The 19,909-nt window shown below is 45.6% G+C and overlaps 1 protein-coding gene across 5 annotated transcripts in view; it reads left to right on the forward strand.

Moving 5' to 3' along the window:
• The window catches only part of TMEM164 (transmembrane protein 164), a 255,268-nt gene extending 244,425 nt beyond the window's left edge, over positions 1-10,843 (forward strand). For all 5 annotated transcript variants that reach the window (XM_054723528.1, XM_008159411.3, XM_054723602.1 and 2 more), the window contains 2 exons: positions 4,335-4,435; positions 6,120-10,843. In XM_054723528.1, the coding sequence (XP_054579503.1) occupies positions 4,335-4,435; positions 6,120-6,326 (308 nt within the window). In that variant the 3' untranslated portion in view covers positions 6,327-10,843. The remainder of the gene's footprint in view (positions 1-4,334; positions 4,436-6,119) is intronic.
• Positions 10,844-19,909: the final 9,066 nt, after the last annotated feature.

The raw sequence follows: 19,909 nt of genomic DNA on the forward strand, positions 1-19,909 counted from the left end.
GTAGCATGGAGTCTAGTGCCCAGTGTGTACTCAGTCAATGTTGAATGAATGTGTAACATGTAGAAGTGAATGAGTTGAAGGTAACAGGAAGAAGATTAGAGAACAGAATGCCACTGTGCCACCTAGCCTACAAGGTCTGTCCTTACTACCCAGCTATACTAGGGGGAGCCAAGCAGAGGGTGGAGGGTAGGGACACCTGAGGAAAATGGCTTGGGGCTTGAGGAGTGGCATGAGTGGCAACCTCAGCACCTGTCAGTCCTCCAGGTCTCCTCTTCTTCCCTTTTACATCTACAGCAGCCAGGGTGACAATATAGTGTCCAATCCCCACTCATTTAGCAGATATGAAAGTGCACGAAGCATAAGTGCATAGCTCAATGTCTTTTCACAAACCAAGCACTATGCTAGATGCTAGGAACACAGAACTTAGTCCCACATGGTCCTCGACCCCAAGGCACTCTCATCTAGACAGACAGACAAGGAAAGAAACCGCACAACTTAGTGATGATGGTCTGGACAAGTGGCAATGGGCATTGAGCAGTGAGTCCCCTAGAAGTGTCTGAGAGCCCAGTGCTCTGCTCTGCTACTGTGACTTTGGCTGTGGTGCTGCACATCTCCCAGCCAAAGTTTCTCCATCTATATAATGGAGGGATGAATTTGATACCCTCACAAGGCCTTCAGACTCAGATGTTCTGTGAGCCTGCCTGTTGTCAGAGAGCAAGGCTGAGCTGCTCCCCGAGAAGACCCAACTTGGCTTTAGTCACCCCATCTCACTCATCTTCTGCCCTCCACACATTGGTGTTCCTTGGTATTCTGCTTCCAGCTTTCTTCCTCTCTTGGTCTACATGCATTCCTGTGACTTCAGTTACCATATGTACTGATGACACCTGTATCTGGATGTTCAGCCCCATCCTCTTCACTGAGTTTGTGATTCACATACAGGCATACCTCACTTTATTGAGCTTCACAGATATTGTGTTTTCAACATCAAGGCAAGGCCCTCCACCAGCAAAAAGATTACAACTCACTGAAGGCTCAGATAATGGTTAGCATTTTTTATAAATTAAAGTATGTACACTCTTTTTTAAAATACATTTTTGTTGATTTTAGAGAGGAAGGGAGAGGGAAAGAGAGATAGAAACATCAATAAAGAGAGAGAATCATCGATCAGCTGCCTCCTGCACACCCCCTACTGGGGATCCAGCCTGCAACCCACTATGTGCCCTTGACCGGAATAGAACCTGGGACTCTTCAGTCCACAGGCCAACACTCTATACACTGAGCCAAACCAGCTAGGGCTGTACATTGTTTTTTAAAGATATAATGCTATTACATACTTAATAGACTACAATATAATGTCAACATAACTTTTATATGTACTGAAACAAAACAAAAAATGTGTGGCTCACTTTTTTGCAGTGGTCTGAAACCAAACCTGCAATATCTCTGAGATATGCCTGTAATAATAAAAATAATCAGCATTTTTCAAATTCCAGATTTGACACTGTAATCATTACTTAAATTGTCTCATCTATCCAAAAACCTTGTGAAGTAGGCAGTGGTACCCCATTTTACAGATGAGTGATATTGAGGCTTGCTCAAGGCCTGGAGTTAATAAGTGACAAGAGCCAGGATATGAAAACCTGTGTCCGCCAGGATCCGGTGCCCACAGTCACCCATCACACCATATTTCCTAAAGTGCATCTAGGTATTGAAGAAATATTTCCACTGTGATATTCCACAGACACCTCAATTTCAACATGTCCAAATTTGGCCTCATCATTTCCCTGCCTTCTCTCCAATCTGCTTTTTCATTTCTTTTCCATCACAGTAAATGGCACTGTCAACCCAATGATGCCCAAACTAGAAGCCTGGAAGGCTTCCTCGATCCTTCTTCACTCTTCCTCCCAACATCCAATCTTCTACCACTTCCTAGTGATTTTCCTCCCCTTTTCTCCAGCCCCACTGCTATTATATTTGAAGGCCATCCATCCTTTTCCCTCTTTGGGTTCCTGCAGCAGTCTCCTTATCAGTCTCCCAGCCTCTGCTCCCTCTGCTCCAGGCCATCCCCCACATACTAGTAGGCCAGGGTGATCTTTTTCAAGTATATGTCTGATCGCATCACTTTCCATCTTCAAACCTTCCACTGTTTTCTATGCCTCTGTAGCAGAGCTCTAAGCTGGCCACCTGTGGGCTGAAATCCATCTAAGAAGACATGTTTTGTTTGGTCCATTGAGCTTGCTTAATTTTCCAACATTTAGAAGTCAGGAAATCCCACATGAAAGTTCATATTTCTGGCTCCTCTTGCAAAAGTGAAAAAACAAACAAACCTGGCAATTTTGGGCCCACATCCTTGCAGGGCAATGATTGGCTGGAACTGAGTGGTGGTTGCCCTCTTTAGAAAGGGCATGGGCTTTCCAGTTGGCCAGTCTCCAGCATCCCTAATGTCTCTTTGTCCCTGGGCACTCCCCTGCACAGTTACCTGCCAGAGACTTCAGGCATTTGGGCTCATTACCCTACAGCATAGGATGGAGCCCAAAGCCTTCAGCCTGGCTCCTAAAGTCCTACATGGTCCAGCTTGGAGCAGACCAGCTCTGCCAACCTCTTTAAGTCTTACTTCAGCTCACTACCCCCAGCACACTCTCCTCTGTGGCCCCAGCTCTTACCCAATGATCTCTTAATTGTGTGGCTCCCCACCCACATCTGCCTTAGTGTAGGCTGCTGCTCTGGCATACCCAGGCCCCAGCTTAAGTCCCATTTGCCCTTCAGGACTCTGTGCCCACTGAACCAAGAAGTAGTTCTTGTTTCCACACCTTTCCCCCAAAGCTGAGTTCTGTTCTTCCTTAATACTATGTAGTGCAGACCTTGGTCACCATACCCATCATATTGGTTTATAATTGTTGACTGTCTTGCCTTCCTCCCCTGCCAGACTGTGAGTCTGAGATTGCAGGAAGCCTTTCTTTTTTTATCTTCCTATCCCCAAAGCTTGGCACAAGGCTTAGAATATAATAGCTGCTAATAACTGATGAATGAATGGATGAATCAGTGGGAGACTTACTTGGGAAAAAACTACTCCAGGATGTAATGTTGCCACCTACTTGCTTGTGGTAGAGGATTCTAGGTTCCTTTCCTTCTGGACCACTTCCCTCCAAGTCTCCATTCAGAGTGACACTCACAACATTCTATAAACCATACCCCAGCCCTGCAAGCTATGGAATACATCTAAGCCTACTGAGATAGTGTTTCTTAGTGACATAGAGGGAAAAGATATCATTCTTTGTGTACCAGGAGATGTAGTTGTCTAGCAGTTGGGATATGGCACAACCATTGGATGTGGCACATTCTTTAGTTATTTGAATAATAATAATGGTGTGATAATTATAGCATCGAACACACATTTACACATTTACATTGTAACAGATCTCATTCTAATAACTCTCAATATATTATGTCTTTTACTCCTCACAACAACTTTAAGAAGTAGGTAGGACTATTATTCCCATTTTAGAGAAAACTCAACTGAGATTTGGGCAGTGTAAGCAACTTTTTCAGGGTCACACAGCCAGTAAGTGGTAGAATCCAGATTTAAAACCAAATCTGTCTGACATCAAAGTTTATATTCTCAACCCCCATGCCATACCCAATAAATGACATTTCTCTTCTGAAACTTGAGGGTGTGATTAAAATAAATGTGGAAATAAAGGATATATATATATATATATATATATGCCAATTAGTAATTTAAAAAAGAAAGAGAAGGAAAGGAACCTCTAAGGCACAGAGAAAAGAACCAAGGAGACACCCCCTCAGGTTAGCAGTAGCTGCATTTGGGTAATAGAGTGCTGGGGATGTTTTTCTTCTTTTCCTCCAAATGTTTCTTCTATTAACATTTTCTAAATTTCCTTTAATGAGCTTGTATTACTTTTAAAAATTAGATTTAATGATGTCTTATTTAATTCACTATATTCAAAATATCATTTCAACATGTATTCAATATAAAAATTAAGATATTTTACATTTTTTCATATGCAAAATCTGTGTATTTTGCACTTATAGCATATTTCAATTCTAGTCACATTTTTTTATTTTATTACTTTTACAATAAATAAAACCCCTCTCTTTGTAATGGTCCAGCATTACATGGCAGAACAGAGGTTGGGAGGGGGCTGATTGGAGTACCCAGATAGCAGGGCTGTCTCTTAGGTAGCTGTCACTGGGGAGTGAAAGGAAGTAATCAGTAGGCAGCAGCTGTGGCCTCAGCGCCTGCACCTCGTGGGGCAAAGGAGGAGAAGAGGGTCACCAACCCGGCTATCTCACCATCTCCCCTTTTCTTCTAGGTGCTTACACCCCAGAGCCCCTCAGCAGTTTCCGGTGGGCCCTTCTCTCAACTGGCCTCATGTTCTTTTATCACTTCAGCGTCTTACAGATACTGGGCCTGGTAAGTTTGGTTCTATCCCCTTCTATCCCCTCTGTTTGGATCTCTCCATAAATCTTGATAATCCTGGTTGGCGCTGGTGTATCATTTTGTTTTAAAAATACAAGATGCCAAAGGCCAAGACGTCAGATTGTTGTGTCTGGGTTGCTGATTTATGATCTATATCCTTGGCTTCTCTAAAGAGTTTTCTGAATCCTTTAGTATTGGCTGTTTCTTTCATCCATCCAGAGGCAAGGATGCTGCCTTTTCTCCTGGCCACTTGGGTTGGAAACAGTGAGCTGCAATTGGAAAGTAGTTTGCTGTGGACCCCATGGGGAGGCAGGACCCTAACCCTTACTCGGGGCCTGGGTAGGCTTTTGAGCCTATTCCCAGACCTTGAGATATGTGGTCAGTGGAAGTGCAGTGTTGGGGGACCCCTGTGGCATTCTGGGGTGTTCAAACCTGTCTGGAGTGTGAATGATAGCTAGACTCAGTAGTTGAGTTACCCAGAGCCCAAGATTGCTGACTGCATGGTTGTCTATTGGTGGCAAAGTGAATGTAAGGAGCTCAGGGCTGGGACTGGGGGTCAGGAGACCCAAGTTCAAGTCCTAGCTCTGCCACTGCTCTGGGTAAGTCACTTCATTCTCAAGGGTGGAGAGCTCTCCACCCCTCTGTGACATGGTACAAAACCCCAACCTCCCCAACAGGTGGTGAGGACTTCTCTTTAATGTGAATGGGCTTGAAGAGCTTTGGAAGGAAGGTGCTGTGGCGTCCTTGGGGCAGGAGTGGCATGTCTGGTTTTGTGTGTGAGCGGCAGTAATGTAGCATTTTCCTTGTGGAGCCTTCCGGCACCTGGCAGGTTTAGGGCATGTAACCGATGTCACCAGTGCCTTTGTAGAAGCAGTTACCTTCTCTTCCCCACCCTGGCATATTATTCTGCTCTGGTTTACTTTGGAGTGTGGTTTGTACTCCTTGCTGAAGGTGTGAATGCTTCATGCACAATAGGAATGAAGCAGTATGATCTTCACACCCTTATTCATACTACTCTCTACTGAGTCTCCTTGATTCCAGAGAAGTCAGTGTCCTTATGTCACCATACTCAGTCCCACTTCCTGGCCTGGCTTAGGCCATACTTCCTACAAGGAAGGCTCTGCTTACTCCATTCCTTGCCATGACACCCATCCATCCTTCATGAGTCCATTCAGGTGCCACTTCCTTCATAAAATCATCCCTGAAGACTTGGCCCCCATTCTGTACACTCTGCAGATCTCCTGGTGGGGAAAACCCAGTGAGCTCTGTCTGGTCTGAGTTCAAATATGGTAAACTGATCACCCCAACTTGATTGGTTGCCAGTTATGTGGAGGCAGGGACCATGCCATTGACTGTATTTTTCTCCTATAACACCTCTCCAGGAACTAGGCACATAGTAGATGCTTAGGAATAGCAATGGGCCCTACACTCAACCTAGAAGGCAAGATGGAGCAAAACCAAACAGCTCTCCAGTGGACGGCCTTCCCCATCACCTCCTGTGGGCTCTAGCCTTGACCCATCCCTAAAACCTAGGGGAGAAAAATCCCATTATGAACAGGTGGGGATTTGTCAATCCCTACTTGTCTAGTCCCCCTTTAGGTAGAGATGGCTGAACTGGCAGAAGCCAGAGAAAGCCTAAGGATGGTAAACGCTCACTCTACCTCCCTTGTCCCTGCAGGTCACCGAAGTGAATTTGAACAACATGCTGTGTCCGGCCATCTCAGACCCATTCTACGGCCCCTGGTATCGCATCTGGGCCTCGGGACACCAGACTCTCATGACCATGACCCACGGGAAGCTGGTCATCCTGTTCTCATACATGGTTGGGCCCTTGTGTAAATATCTGCTGGATTTGCTCCGGCTTCCAGCCAAAAAAATAGACTGAAGGTGCTTTTTTTTTCTCCCTGAGGAAACAAGTCCTGACTTGACTTGGAGAACACCCAGTTCTTAATGAAATCATGGGAGAGGGCAGTAGGATATTTGGTGTATTTCCTTTTTCCTTTTCTCTGTCCCTTTCTTCCACCACTCTTCCTTCCCCAGCTCTTCCTCCCAGGATGTCACCTGGAACCTGAGGTGTAGTGCTGATGGCTGGATTTGTCCTCCTCCCCTTTGCTCTTTCTTCCTGCTCCCAGTGGCCTTACATGGAGAGACAGTAGTCAGTAGCTTTCACGCTGCTTGTTGGTGCTTTAACAACAGCTGGTTGAGGATAAAGGGAACAACAAGCAGTAGTTCTTTTGGAATCACAGTGATGAGATTGGTTGCATTTCATTTCTCCACTGCCAGGGACCTACAGATTTATGCTGGGGTCCCCTTTTGTCTCCAGCATAGCCCCCACCATAAGGGGACTGAGGCCTTGTTTCTATACCAGCGGCAAGCCAAGAGCCAAGGGACTTCCCAGCTCATGGCCAAAATAGAACTGGCCAGATTCTTCCCATTGGTGTCCCATGACTCAAAGCAAGCAGCCAACCAGCCATTCTCCAGGGGCTGCCTGCAGTGGGAGGTGGAGCACTACCCAGCCCAAAGCCTTGCCATTGAGGAGGATAGAGAGCTGTTGCAGTGGCAAATCCAAAGTGAACAAGGTTAAAATGCCCACAACTAATACTAAGCAGGACCCTGGGTACATTCTGCCAGTGGAGCTGAGAACTGATCCATATTCCAATCAGAAGTGAGCATAGAAATTAATCAACAGAAGTGGTAACTTGAGAAAATAGTGATTTGAATCATATGCTCCAGTTTAGTAGTTTAATGTTGATAATAGATTCCTCTTTAATATTGAGTGCCCCTTAAATATTCTCTTTCTCTTTCTCTCTTTTTAAAGGCAGCTTCAGGGAAGGATGAGCTAGAGTTTTGTTTTTTGTTTTTTTGTGGGGTTTTGTGGTGTGTTTTTTTTTTTTTTTTTTTGCCTGTTGCCTTTTGTTTATTTGCTTGCTCATTTGTTTTGCCGTGTTTGAGTTTGGAGAATCCTTTCATCAGGGCCTGTCTCTAGAGGGGCTCTTGTCAAATATTTTGTGGTCTTACAGGATATGTCAGCATCCAGGTTTGGAAAAGATACAGATCCAGCTGGTATTGTTTCCCTAGGTCCAGATGTCGTCACTGTAGCCAGACTCAGTGCTGAATTGTTTAGCTTGGGAATCAGCACATGCTCCCCACCCCAAAGCCCATGCCTAGATTGAAAGGGAGGTATCAAGGAATCAAGTCCCCATGGGTGGAGATTCACGTGCTCCAAATGGAAGACCTTTTGTTGAAAAACTTGAGCTCAGTCATGCATGGATCTCAAAAAGGGAAACAGTAGCTTGGCTTTTGCTGATTTCTTGTTAGCTCATACTAAGAACAGATTTGCTTAACAGAAAAGAACCCTAGCTGGTGTGGCTCAGTTGGTTGAGCTTTGTCCCATGCACTAAGAGGTCATTGGTTTGATTCCCAGTCAGGGTACATGCCCAGTTTGCAGGCTCGATCCCCAGTAGGGGGCATGCAGGACACAGCTGATCAATGTTTCTCTCTTTCCCACCCTTCCTCTCTCTCTCTAAAAAAAAAAAAAAAAAAACATTAAAAATAAAAAGAACAGAAAAGATGGTTCAATGACTTCCTCTGGTGAGCCTCCCCTCCCATCTCCCCCTCTAGGCAACCCATTTGCTTTGGGCCTGTTCCAATAATTCAGGTGTTACTGTATTAGATGTAGATTGAGCTTTGGTGACTCAATGATCATGATTTTAGCAAATTGACCTACAGGAAGCAGTAGAATGTAGGAGAGTCTCTGAGTAAGGTGAGGCCCAGAGAAGCAATCATGGCTTTGCAGAGGCCTGCTGGCACTGAGGTGATCAATCTCCAGGGGTTGGGGAAACAGGAGGCAGAAAACTGGGTACCCTTAGTTCCCATGAGCTCCTCATGACATGTACTCTTCATTTTGTGCTATCTTTGCAAGTTTTTTCTTAGTGTCTCTAAGAAAAGTTTTTCTTAGTGTCTCTCACCCTAGGGTTGCCTTCCAGAAGAGGCACCTTTTGATTGGCTTGATTTTCCTTGCCCACCATCAAACTGCTGTGTGTAGAATGGGATGATGAGGAAATGTGCAAGGCCTCAGTGCCCCTCGGCCTCTTCACAAAAGGAAAAGTTGGAGGGATGTCATGGGTGGAGCCCTTGAGGGCCTGTCCTGTTCCCTACCAGTACATGGAATCTTTGTAGGCAGATGATGTACCTCAGCTGGCCACAGTGGCATAAGTGACTCTGAATGAGCTCTCTTTCTCTCTGTCTGTGTGGTATGGCACAGGTTGCCAGTCAGCCTGAGCTTTTCCTGCATTGGCATGCTTCTAAAAGCTTGCCTTTGCTCTGGCTACAGCTCACTGTTCTGATCTGGCTGGCATTTTCTGCTTCTTGGAAGAAAAGAAGAGAGTGAAAGCCATGTGCCTGCTCTGGCCAGGCCAGAGACAGATACACCTGTCAGGGGAAGGAGGAAGTGAAGGGGAGATGCAAGGTTTCTGGGGGCCAGGTTGGCTCAGAAACATGTAGGTAGAAGGAACAGAGAGTGAGCCTAGTCCAGAAGTTCCACAGGGAGTCAGGGACTGTGTTTGAGATGTTAGGGAGCAGCATGCATCTGAATTGGTCTGTACCTCACTCTTAAAGGTAACCTGGCCAGAACCACAGCAGCCTGCCTGGAGGGTGGCGCCCTTACCAATGGGCCCAGACTGCCTAGCTCCTCCCCAGAGCTTTCCTTTCAGTGCCAAGGAGGTTCCCCAACCACCCTAGCCAAGTTTCCATATGTCATTAACCAGCATGTGGGAGCTTGGTGTGTGTCTGAGAGAGTGTTTGTAGAAGTGGACAGTTGCTTTTAAAACAGCCCTAAGAAGAGAAGTGAGTGTTCCCTCAAGACCCTGGGTAGCCGTGGCCAAGAATCTGGGCCAATGAAAACAGTCTGGTCAGCTGCCCAACTTGTGGCATCAGCTCATAATAGCAGAAATATGGACCTTCTGCTTGTGGTCTCAGTATTTGGTTTTGTACACCAAAAATGATCTGGCCCATCTTCTTCCCATTGATGCATACCTCTGTGTGCTTGTGAGAGAAGCACAGACTCAGTCTCCCCAAGTCAATATTCTCTCTTTTTCCTTGAACTTCCTAGAATGCACAGAAGCTGCTTGCAGGGTGGTTAGGATGTGCGGAGTGGTCGGCACACTTTACCATCTAGTACCACAAGTCTAGGTATCAGATCATCTCTCTTGCCACAGCCTAAGCCAGAGCTTTGCTATTTGTGCTTATTGGTAATTCAATGTTTTGGGGAGTGGGCATAGCTCCTCACAAATAACAAGTTGTCAGCAGGTTTCCTGGCACTGGTGTTGGGGCTGGGTGGTGCCCTGGACGTAAGCTGGGTGGCTCAGTGTGTGAACGAAGGCCCTTCCTCCCACTCCCTTGGCCAAAATGACTTCCCTGGATTTGTAGATATTGATCCAGATTCATCTGTCCTCTTTGGAAGACTGAAGAGGAGGTATTGGAGGAGAAAAGAAGGGTAGATGCAGGGTAAGATGCAAGTGCAGTGCTGGTTTTGGTAAATCTGGAGCAGGCATAAGAGAGGGGTTCCCGCAGGCCCTCTTATGCTTCTTGTCAAGGCTCCAGCCTGAGAAGGAGGCTTCCTGCTGCATGCCCTGCCTGCCCTCTGGATGGTGGGTAGAGTCCTGACAGGCAGTGAGCCTTCCTCTTCTGTATATAGACTGAGCCAGTTTGTGCTCAGGAAAACCTAGTCATTTGTTGTTGATCTTGTCTGTGACGTTTTGTACAGTGGATTGCTACTGAGTGGCACGAAACAAAACAAAAGTCGTTTTAAGCAAAGCTCTTGTTTTGGAAATTTGCTTTCTTTTGGTGTCAGTTTTGTATTATATTTTAAAGAATTCTTCATTTTTATTGGTGTTATTGTGGTATAGAGAATAGGATAATCTGATCTGTAATTATTTCTGCCAGAAAATTGGCAAATGACTCTTTCCCTCTTACTGCCCCCCTTTCCCCATCCTTCCTCATTCCCAAGGCAGATTGCTATGCACTGGGCAGACCATCCCTATCATCACTCCTTCCCCTCTATGACTCCCTTTAGGACCAGTCTTTCTAATCCCTTTAAACAGCAGCAGGGTGAGTATTTTTGCCAAGCTGGTTCTTGGGTGCTCTGTGCCCCCACCAGTTTGCTCACCTCTTGGGGCATTTTATAACATGTTTTCCCTGTTTTCTATAGCCTTTTTATTGTACTGAAATGGTTTCTGCAATCACCTTTGGAACTAATGGTCATTAATTTGTGTACTTGGCATTCTGCATTTTAGTCTTAGGTGTTTTTATTGTTGAAGATCCCTGAATGGAAAGGAACCCTCACCATGGGACTTGCTGTTACAATGTTTTCTTCATTTACTGTTATTAAAAGATTTATGAGAACGCAGGAGTCTTGGCCTTGCTTCCCAGAACCCTCTCAGAAGGCCCTCTGCTTTGCAAAGTAGACAAAAGGCTGTTAGTCACACACACCATGGAGGGGACCACCAAAGGGCAGCTAGTGCTCTCAGCACAGCTTTGTCCCTGGGATCTGTGTGGCCTTGAATTCCCACATGCTGCCTGCTTCCACCAGGGCTGCCAGGGACCCAGGGAGTCCTTTGCTCTTAGCAGAGCTTGTCTGCTGGGGACATCTGCTGGGTTCATTGCGCCCATGGTGCATGGGGCCAGGCTGGATGACTGAATTAAAGAAGGTGACTTTGAAGCCAACATGCTGAGGCTCACTCATCCCAAGTTCCCTGAGGACTGGCTCTGAGCTAGCACTCAGCACAGGCCTGTGCCCGGCATAGGTCAGAATGGCCTATGGGGAGAAGTGAATGAGATAACCCTATACTTTGGGAACAGTCAGACCTGCCTGTCCAAGGCTACCCACTGGCAAGCCCATGGTGAGAGTCTGATTAGCCCAGCTTGCCTTTACACCAGACAGAGACCCTTCTTGGTATTTTACTGGTGTTGCTTCTTCTAGAAGGGACACAGTTGGCAAAAGTGGGACCCAGTGCTGGTGGATGTCCTCACTGGCCAGTTTGGGCACCCAGACCATCAATGAGGCAGGGCCACAAAACCACCAGGTAGGGCAAGTCATTTGTTCTCTTACACCCCAGGTTCTCCATCTACAAAGCAGTAACTATTACAGGCCACAGGAACAGCACCATGTGTCTGACTTGGGGGGGTCAGACCAAACCTGGGTTCAGCAACCTCGGTACTTGGGTTCTGGCTAGGAAAGAATTCAGAGTAAGACCCAAATTGTAAGAGAAGATATATTGGGTAAATTACAGAGGTAGAAAAAGTAATTCCTAAAAGAAATGGATTTAGCAAACAAGTTATTGAGGTAAAAGAAGAGCTTTTGGAGCTTGGGAGTGAGGAAGCTAATGGTAAGGTGCCTGGGGTGAGGAGGGAAATGGAGAGGGAAGGTAAAGGTATAGGCGTGCTCCCTAGAGGAAGAGCGCACTGGGTCCTCCATCCTAAGGGTTTTGAGGGTGGAGATTTTAGGGGAGGTCCCAAAGAAAGATAATTATATATATATATATATATATATATATATAGCGGGGTGTTGCTCCTAGAGACAGGTGGAAGTGGGGAGGCACCCGGAAGAGGCCCGTGCCCAGGAGGGCGGGGTGAGAGCCCGTAGTGCCCCCCTCACCAGTCCTTCGACACCCACCGCTCACCTGCCTGGGGAAGGAGCACAGCGCAGCAGGCGGGAGGTTTCCAGGCCATGAGGAGGTGGAGTTGCTCCGGAGTCCTGGTGGAAAGCGGGGAGGCGCCTGGAGAAGGCGGGACCAGCCCGAGGCCAGCCAGAGGTGACTCAAGGGACTGAGGGCGGGGCTTGAAGCTGCCAGAGAAAGCCAGAGGGGTGGGGGTGGGGGGTGGCTGGGCCAGGTGTGCTGGAACTCTGTGTGGAGAGGTTCTGATGTCAAGGCAGGGCGACGGGTGGGTGGGCGGGCCGCGCAATTTCACGCGCTGGGCTCCGTGTGTGTGTGTGTGTGTGTGTGTGTGTGTGTGTGTGTGTGTGTGTGTGTGTATTTATTTCAGAGAGAAAGGGAGAGGGAGAGAGAGATAGAAACACCAACGATGAGAGAGAATCATTGATAGGCTGACTCCTGCATGTCCCTCACTGGGGATCAAGTCCACAACCCAGGCATGTGTCCTGACCGGGAATTGAACCCCAACCTCCTGGTTCCTATAGGTTGATGCTCAGTCACTGAGCCACGTCAACTGAGTCAAGGAAAGATCTTAATAGAATATTCAGAAGTTTTCCAGGTGTGTCCTTCCAGGAGGGTTGCTTTCTCCACTGCTTCAGGGCAAGGGGTCATTATTCAATGCTGCTGGGCCTGGAGCTGAAATAAAACAAGCATAGATGTTATCTCTAAGTGGAAAGGTGGGGAGGGGGGGGGGCCCAAACCTCCTGACCACTGATATACTAGGAGAGGAAAAGTCACCCTGGGGGTGAGGTCCCACCCTACAATTGATTGTCAATTGCTCAGCACCTGGGGCTTCCCATCTTGGTGACTTTCTGTACTTGGCCCATTGTCCTTGCTCTGCTCATGTCTAACTGCTTACAGCATAACTATGACCATGAGTCAGGTAAGATGCTAAATCTCTCCCTATACAGTACCTCCTGTGATCACCACAAAAGCACAGTGAGTTGACCAGTAATGCTGTTCCCACCTGACAGACAGCTAATAAATGAGAAGCTGGGTTGCGAAGCCAGTTTATTAGACTCCAAAACCCTTGTGCTTTACACTCACCCCCAGACTCAATGGTCTGTTTGGGCTGCTGTGGTTACAGGCAGACCTTGCACACAGGCCCCAGCCCCGAGATAGGAGGAAATGTGGGTGGAGAGCCAGGAAATGATGTGGAAGGCAAGAGAGGGGAAAGTAAGACCATGACTGCATGACACAGAGGAGTCAAGCCTATGGTTGTTTCTGCTGCAAGCAGGCCCGACCCTGGCAAGCCTCAAAGCAGAGCTGAAAGGCATAGAAGTTTGGAGGTCAGGGAGACACAAGGGTCCAGGCTAGAGATGGCCCAGGAAGAAGGAAGGAGAGAGGCTGTTGGATGGAGGGGACAAAAGTTGGGCCCATGACCTTTCTGTATCTCACTTTTCAGGAAAGCTAAATACCAATGACCTAGGCCAAGCCCTCCCTTTTCCCTGGGCTAGTGCTTCTGCCTTTGTCCCAATCCCAATCTTTTCCCCTTCTGCACAATGGTCTTTCAAATGCATATCTGACTCCCTCATTTCCCTGGACCTTGTAAACACCTTTGCTTCCTCTCCTCATCCCCAGCCACCTCCACCCCACCACCATTACTCAGGGAGAGACCCTCTGCTCCAGGCACACCTACTCCATTTATTCTTGCCTTGCCATTTCCAGCTCCTTTGCCTTTCTCTTTGTGGTGTTTTATCAGCTCCCCACTCTCCCTTCTCATCCAAAGGCCTCAGCTCAAGGGTCAGCTCCTGTGAACAATCTTCCCTGAGACCCAGTTCACATTAGATTCCTCTTCATTTGGCTCCCACAGCACCTATTGCTCACTCCTGGGCTGCAATTTCCCCCCTGTTGTGTAATTCCTTAAGGCTCTCTCTCACTGTGGCCCATGGTGGGATCTTATTTATTCTTCAGCCCCTGGCACAGGACCTTCTCCATAGAATGTAATCTTTGAGCAATGGTCTTACCTTGGAGTGCTGCAAAATCTTGAGAGGCACCATTGTTACCTGAAGGCGAATTCTTGGCTATAAAACTATCACCCATCTTGTGAGTTTTGCCCAGGCTGTGTGTCTTTGTTTGCCCAGGCACCTCAAGCTCTAGCCTCTGGGCCTCCTTGCTGAGGGGCCCATCCTACTTATCTGCAGGGCTCTGTGAGGTTGGGATCCTGGATGAGGTGGCGGTGTTGGGGTGGAAGAGAACTGAGACCGTATCTGTTCTCCCTGACTCATCCCCAAACCTGTGGGTAGAAGATGAAGAAGGAACCATCCATCTGCTTTTCTATGTCCTTGGCTCATCCCCACCAGGTTCATCCCCACCAGTCACCCTTCATTTCCTGGGGCACACAGAGTTGGTGTTTGCATGGCAAAAGCCCCACCAGCCTATGGAATGCTTCACCTATACCTTAGATGGGTAGGGAGCAGATTGAGATGATTACTATCTGATCCCCCAGTGAATTTTCCCCTTATTCCTGGTTTGCCAAAGCCACTGGAGGAACAGAGATACACAGATGTCAATTTGACGAATGCAATGCCTTTTTCAAAGGATATGTGGTTTTCTAACCTTGGCAACAAGCAAGGCTGGCCTAATCCAAAGTCAAGGACTCTCTGTTACTGCCTGTATGCTCCTGTCTTCCAGTCAGCCTTTACCCAGCATCTAGATTGCACATCTGGGATGTCTGAGCTTGGTAAAGTGGTGTAAGTATGTCCCAGGGAGGCAGTAAGGAAGGCTGCTCCTGTTGCTAGTGAATGACCCAAAGGGCTTTGTCCTTCATAGCTGACTTCCTAACTTCTGTGCAGCTTCTCTTACATCTCAGCCAGCTGGTAGCCTCAGCCTCTCACAATGAGGCAGGTCTTAGCAAGTGATGCTTCCTTGATGTATCTCTGATAGGTGACAGGACCCATATAGGTGTTCTTCTTTCCAAGGACCCATCTACAGCTGTACTTCTGCTCCAATGACCAGTTCTCCCTGGTCTCTTCTGCCTCTCCTCTCTATCCAAGGAGCCTGCAGAGGTACTGCCTGCTTTTGCTGTCACTTCAGCTGTGCTTTCTTCTTCCCTAGTTCCCAGGAACCCCAATCCTTTTGTGATTATATTTTTAGAAAGACCCTGGGCTCTCCAGGACATAGCCTCAGATTTCTGGAATGTTGGAGCTGACAAGGTAACACTCATACAGAGGCTCATAAATTTTCTGGCATATTAGAATCACTTGAGGAGCTTTAAAGACAGTTTCAATGCCCAGGCTTCACCCTAGCCAGTAATTCAAAGAAAACTTTTTTTGTTTTGTTTTAAGTTTCCAGGCTGTGAGTCACCTCTTTGAACTGACCATCTCCACCACTGTGTTTGTTTGTTTTTAATGAAAATTTTAAGACATAACAAAAGGTGTAAAAATAATATCTTAGTCCAGCTTAAGAAAAAGAATATTACCAATACAATGGAAGCCCCCTTACTCCACAGGTTTGGAAATTGTTCCTCAGAGCTTCAGGGAACCTGGGGAGTGCCTTAGAGGCCAGTTGGGTTGAGGGATGGGTGAAGGCAGTATGGTTAGGGTTCTTCTGGCCTTTTCCCTTGCTTCACTCAGAACAAAACCAATTTTATTGTTTTGTACATGGAGGATCTGTAAAAAAATTTCATTGGGAAGAAGGTTTAAAAGCCACTTATTTGTACCCTCACTAGTTCTGTCTTTACCTTATCCTAAATAGTGGTTGTAGTGTAATAGTTGAAAAAGGCCGAAACCGGTTTGGCTCAGTGGATAGAGCGTCGGCCTGCGGACTGGAAGGTCCCAGGTTCGATTCTGGTCAAGGGCATATACCTTGGTTGCGGGCACATCCCCAGTAGGGGGTGTGCAGGAGGCAGCTGGTCGATGTTTCTCTCTCATCGACATTTCTAGCTCTCTATCCCTCTCCCTTCCTCCCTGTAAAAATAAATAAAATATATTAAAAAAAAAAAAGAAAAAGCATGGAGGTAGGACTCAGCAGATGGGGCCTGCAGTTCCAGTTTTCTGTCCCCTCTTAAGTCCTGGGTGCCCTTGGTCAAGTCATATCTCTCTGAATTCCAGGGAAGCTGTGAGACATCCAGTGAGATATGGGTGTGAGAAGGCTTTCTAAACAGTAAAGTTCTGTCCAGTGTAAAGGTGTTTTATCTCCAGAGAGTGTGCTTGCTATGCTTGTTCTCAGAGCCCAGAGGTTAGTTGTGGTTTTGACTACACTCATCCACTGTGCCTTAATGTGACCCATGTGGTGGGGTATGGAGGAGAGGTGATTGGGTACATTGTATAAGCAATAGCATGACATACTTTAATCAGCAATTTATTTTTCTCTTTCCCTGGTGCATAAAGAAGTGGATAGTTTACAACATGAGGCATCTTAGAGTCACTGAAATTCCATGATCATTACCCTTTTTCTTCTTCCTTTACCCCATGAGAGTCACCCACCTGGCTAGAGAAAATCCCTTTGGGAAAACTTAAAAACAAACGTTTAGCATATAGCCTCATTTTAACACTACATCCAGCTTCTACCCAGGCCAGGTAAGTTTTCTGCTTCCTGACTAAAAGGGGGCCACTAAGTTGAGTTGTCTCTTGAGGCAGATGGATTGTGGGACATGAGAGGAAGGAGGCAGAGTACACCTGCATAAGGTGGCCTAGCATGACAACTACTGTGGAGGGATGAAGGGTGGAGCAAGCCAGAGAGTTGGGGAGGGAGCCAGATAAGCCAGGTCCCCAACAGCTCTGGTTTCTTTATTTCCCAACCGCAGCCTGGCCAGACAGCTCAGCCTGCTTCCCTGGGGAACTCCCAGGTCTAGTCATTGCCAGAGATGAGCTAGAAGGGAAGAGGGGTGGGAAAGGAGCCCAGCCTGATCCAAACTCCCTGGGTTGATGTGAGTGGCTATCTGGCCCACATAGAGGAAGACAATGATTTTCTCACCTTTTCTAACAAGGTGCAAGAAGGGTTAGTCAGTGGGCCTTCTAAAGAAAAGCACCACTTTAACCAAGGGTAGCCTAAGCCATAGACATTCACTGCAGTTGGAAATTACCACTAACCTTCCCTCAGTTTTGGCAGACACTCTAATTAAGCATGGTTCTTACAGCCTTTAGGCCAAACTCTTCCAGAAGGGGAACGAGTAACTCCAGTGGGATCCAGGGACATGGGCACAGGAAGCAGTTTTTAGACATTCTTCCCCCCACCCCCAACCCCAAGAGCTTAACAAGACATTATCAGTCCGGATTACAGCTGTCCTCATGTAACTGGGTTAAAGTGTTGGCCTACTTAGGCCCCTCCTGCAGTAGCCTCCGTAAAAGCTGATGAGGCCGATTATAGGGCTATTTCTGAGCCCTAGTTGTGTACTCAGAAGCCTGGGGGGCAGTCCTCCTGTGACAAAAAAGACAGTAACTAAGACTGGACAGCCAAGGACAGGGTCTGCTGCCCTTGAAAGCCATGTTATCAGACTTCATGTGCCCTTATGTAAGAGAGAGTCAAATAACAAGTTTAAATCTCTGGATTTTGAACTTCAAGAATCAAACCAACTAGCCCTGGCTGGGTGGCTCACTTGGTTGGAGCATTGTCCCATGTACCAAAAGGTTGCAGGTTCAAGTCCCAGTAATGCATATACCTAGCTTGCAGGTTTGATTTCCTGGTTGGGGTGTGTACTGGAGGTGACTCATATCCATTTTTCTGTCTCTCTCCCTTCTCTCCCTCTCTAAAGTCAATAAAAACATATCCTTGGGAAGGATGAAAGAAAAAGAATCAACCAACTAATCGGTTTACAGGGGAACACCTTATCCTATGTCTTTACCATCTCCAGCCCTACAAAGAGATAGTGGATGGTCAAAATGAAGTCTTCAATGTAGTAACTAGCCTCCACTAAGTAGATTCTGTGCACTTAAAGAAGATTATTATTTAACCTCTCTGGGCCTCAGTTTGTTCATCTATAAAATAGCAATAATAATAGTACCTATTTCATAGAACTGGTGTGAGGATTGAATACATAAAGCACTTATCACAGTAGTTGGCACATTGTTAGAATTGTTTACATAAATATTAGATGTCACTACTACCACCATTACCATCGCCACTACTACCATCATTGTCACCATTATCCTCATCCTATCAAGACAGTAGAGTGAAATATAAAAAGTTCTTTCTCTGGAGCCTGAAAAAACGTGGTTTAAATTCTGACTGGTGACCTTTGATAACTGGTAGCTTCTTTGAACTCTATTCTTGTTCTATAAAATGGGAAATTCATAAAGCTGTTGAAAAGTGTATCACATGGTCCTTAGCTCACATGTGCGCTCACTAAATGTTGTCTATTATAATTAATTAAAAGGGGGTGATTAAAATCAGTGGTTTCCAAGGCTGGTGGGGAGGGAAGGATGATTACATGAAGCACAGATGGATATTTAGGGCAGTGAAACTGCTCTGTATGATATTATGATGAATACATTTCATTATACATTTCTCAAATCCCTTAATCTGTACAATATCAAGAGTGAACTCTAAAGTAAACCATGGACTTTGGATGATAATGATGTATCAATGGAGGTTGATTGATTGCAACAAATGTACCACTCTGGTGTGGGATGTTGATAGTAGGGGAGGCTGTCTGGGGAAAGGCAGGGATCAGGGAGTTTATGTAAACTGTACTTTTTGCTCAACTTTGCCATGAGCATAAAATTGTTCTAAAATTACAGTTTATTTAAAAGGAAGAGAAAGAAAAAATAACCAAAAGCGATCAAACTAGGTTGTTATAAATTTAGGATGTTAATTATAATCCCCATGGTAACCACTAAGAAAATAAATAAAACATACAGAAAAAGGAAATGAAGAATGAATCAAAATGGTGCATTAGAAAAAATGCAAAAAACACAAAAGAATGTATTATTAGAAGAATTGTGGAACAAAAAAGATATGACATGTAGAAAATAAATATCACAATGGCAGAAAAAAAGCTTTCATTATAAGTAATCACTTTAAAAGTAAATAGATTACACCCAACAATTAGAAGACAGATATTAGAACCCAGCCAGATAGCTCAGTTTGTTGAAACATCATCCCATATACCAAAAGGTTGTGGATTCTATTCCCGGTGAGGGCACATACCTAGGTTGTGGGTTTGATCCCCAGAGGCAGCCAATCGATGTTTCTCTCTCATCATTGATGTCTTTATTTCTCTCTATCTCTCTTCTTCTCTCTTTAAAATTCAGTGAAAACGTGTCCTTCAGTGAGGATTAAAAAAGAAAAAAATTGAAACTTTTAAAGAAGACAGATATTGGCAAAATGGGTTTTAAAAAGGCATGATTTAACTACATGCTGTTTACAAGAGACTCAATTTAGATGCAAAGATAAAATATATTAAAAGTGAAAGAATGGGAAGAGTAGTAACCAAAAGAGCTAGGATGTCTAAATAATACCAGGCAAATAGATTTTAAGTTAAAAATATTATAAAGAAGACAAAGAAGGGCATTTTTATTGATAAAATAATTGATTTATCAAGACGATGTAACAATTTATAAACATATGCATACCAAATAACAGCTCTAAAAGACATGAGGGAAACATTGATGGAACTGAAAGAAGAAATAGATAGTTCTACCATAATAGGTGGAGACTTTTATATCCCACTTTAAATAACAGATAGAACATTCAAACAATAGATCCATAAAGAATAGAAGACAATACTATCAACTAATTAGACCTAAAAGACATATACAAAATATTCTACCCAACAAGAGCATAGCACACATTCTTCTCATGTGTACATGGAACA

Source organism: Eptesicus fuscus, chromosome 1 (assembly GCF_027574615.1).
Source record: "Eptesicus fuscus isolate TK198812 chromosome 1, DD_ASM_mEF_20220401, whole genome shotgun sequence".
Classification (NCBI taxonomy): domain Eukaryota; kingdom Metazoa; phylum Chordata; class Mammalia; order Chiroptera; family Vespertilionidae; genus Eptesicus; species Eptesicus fuscus.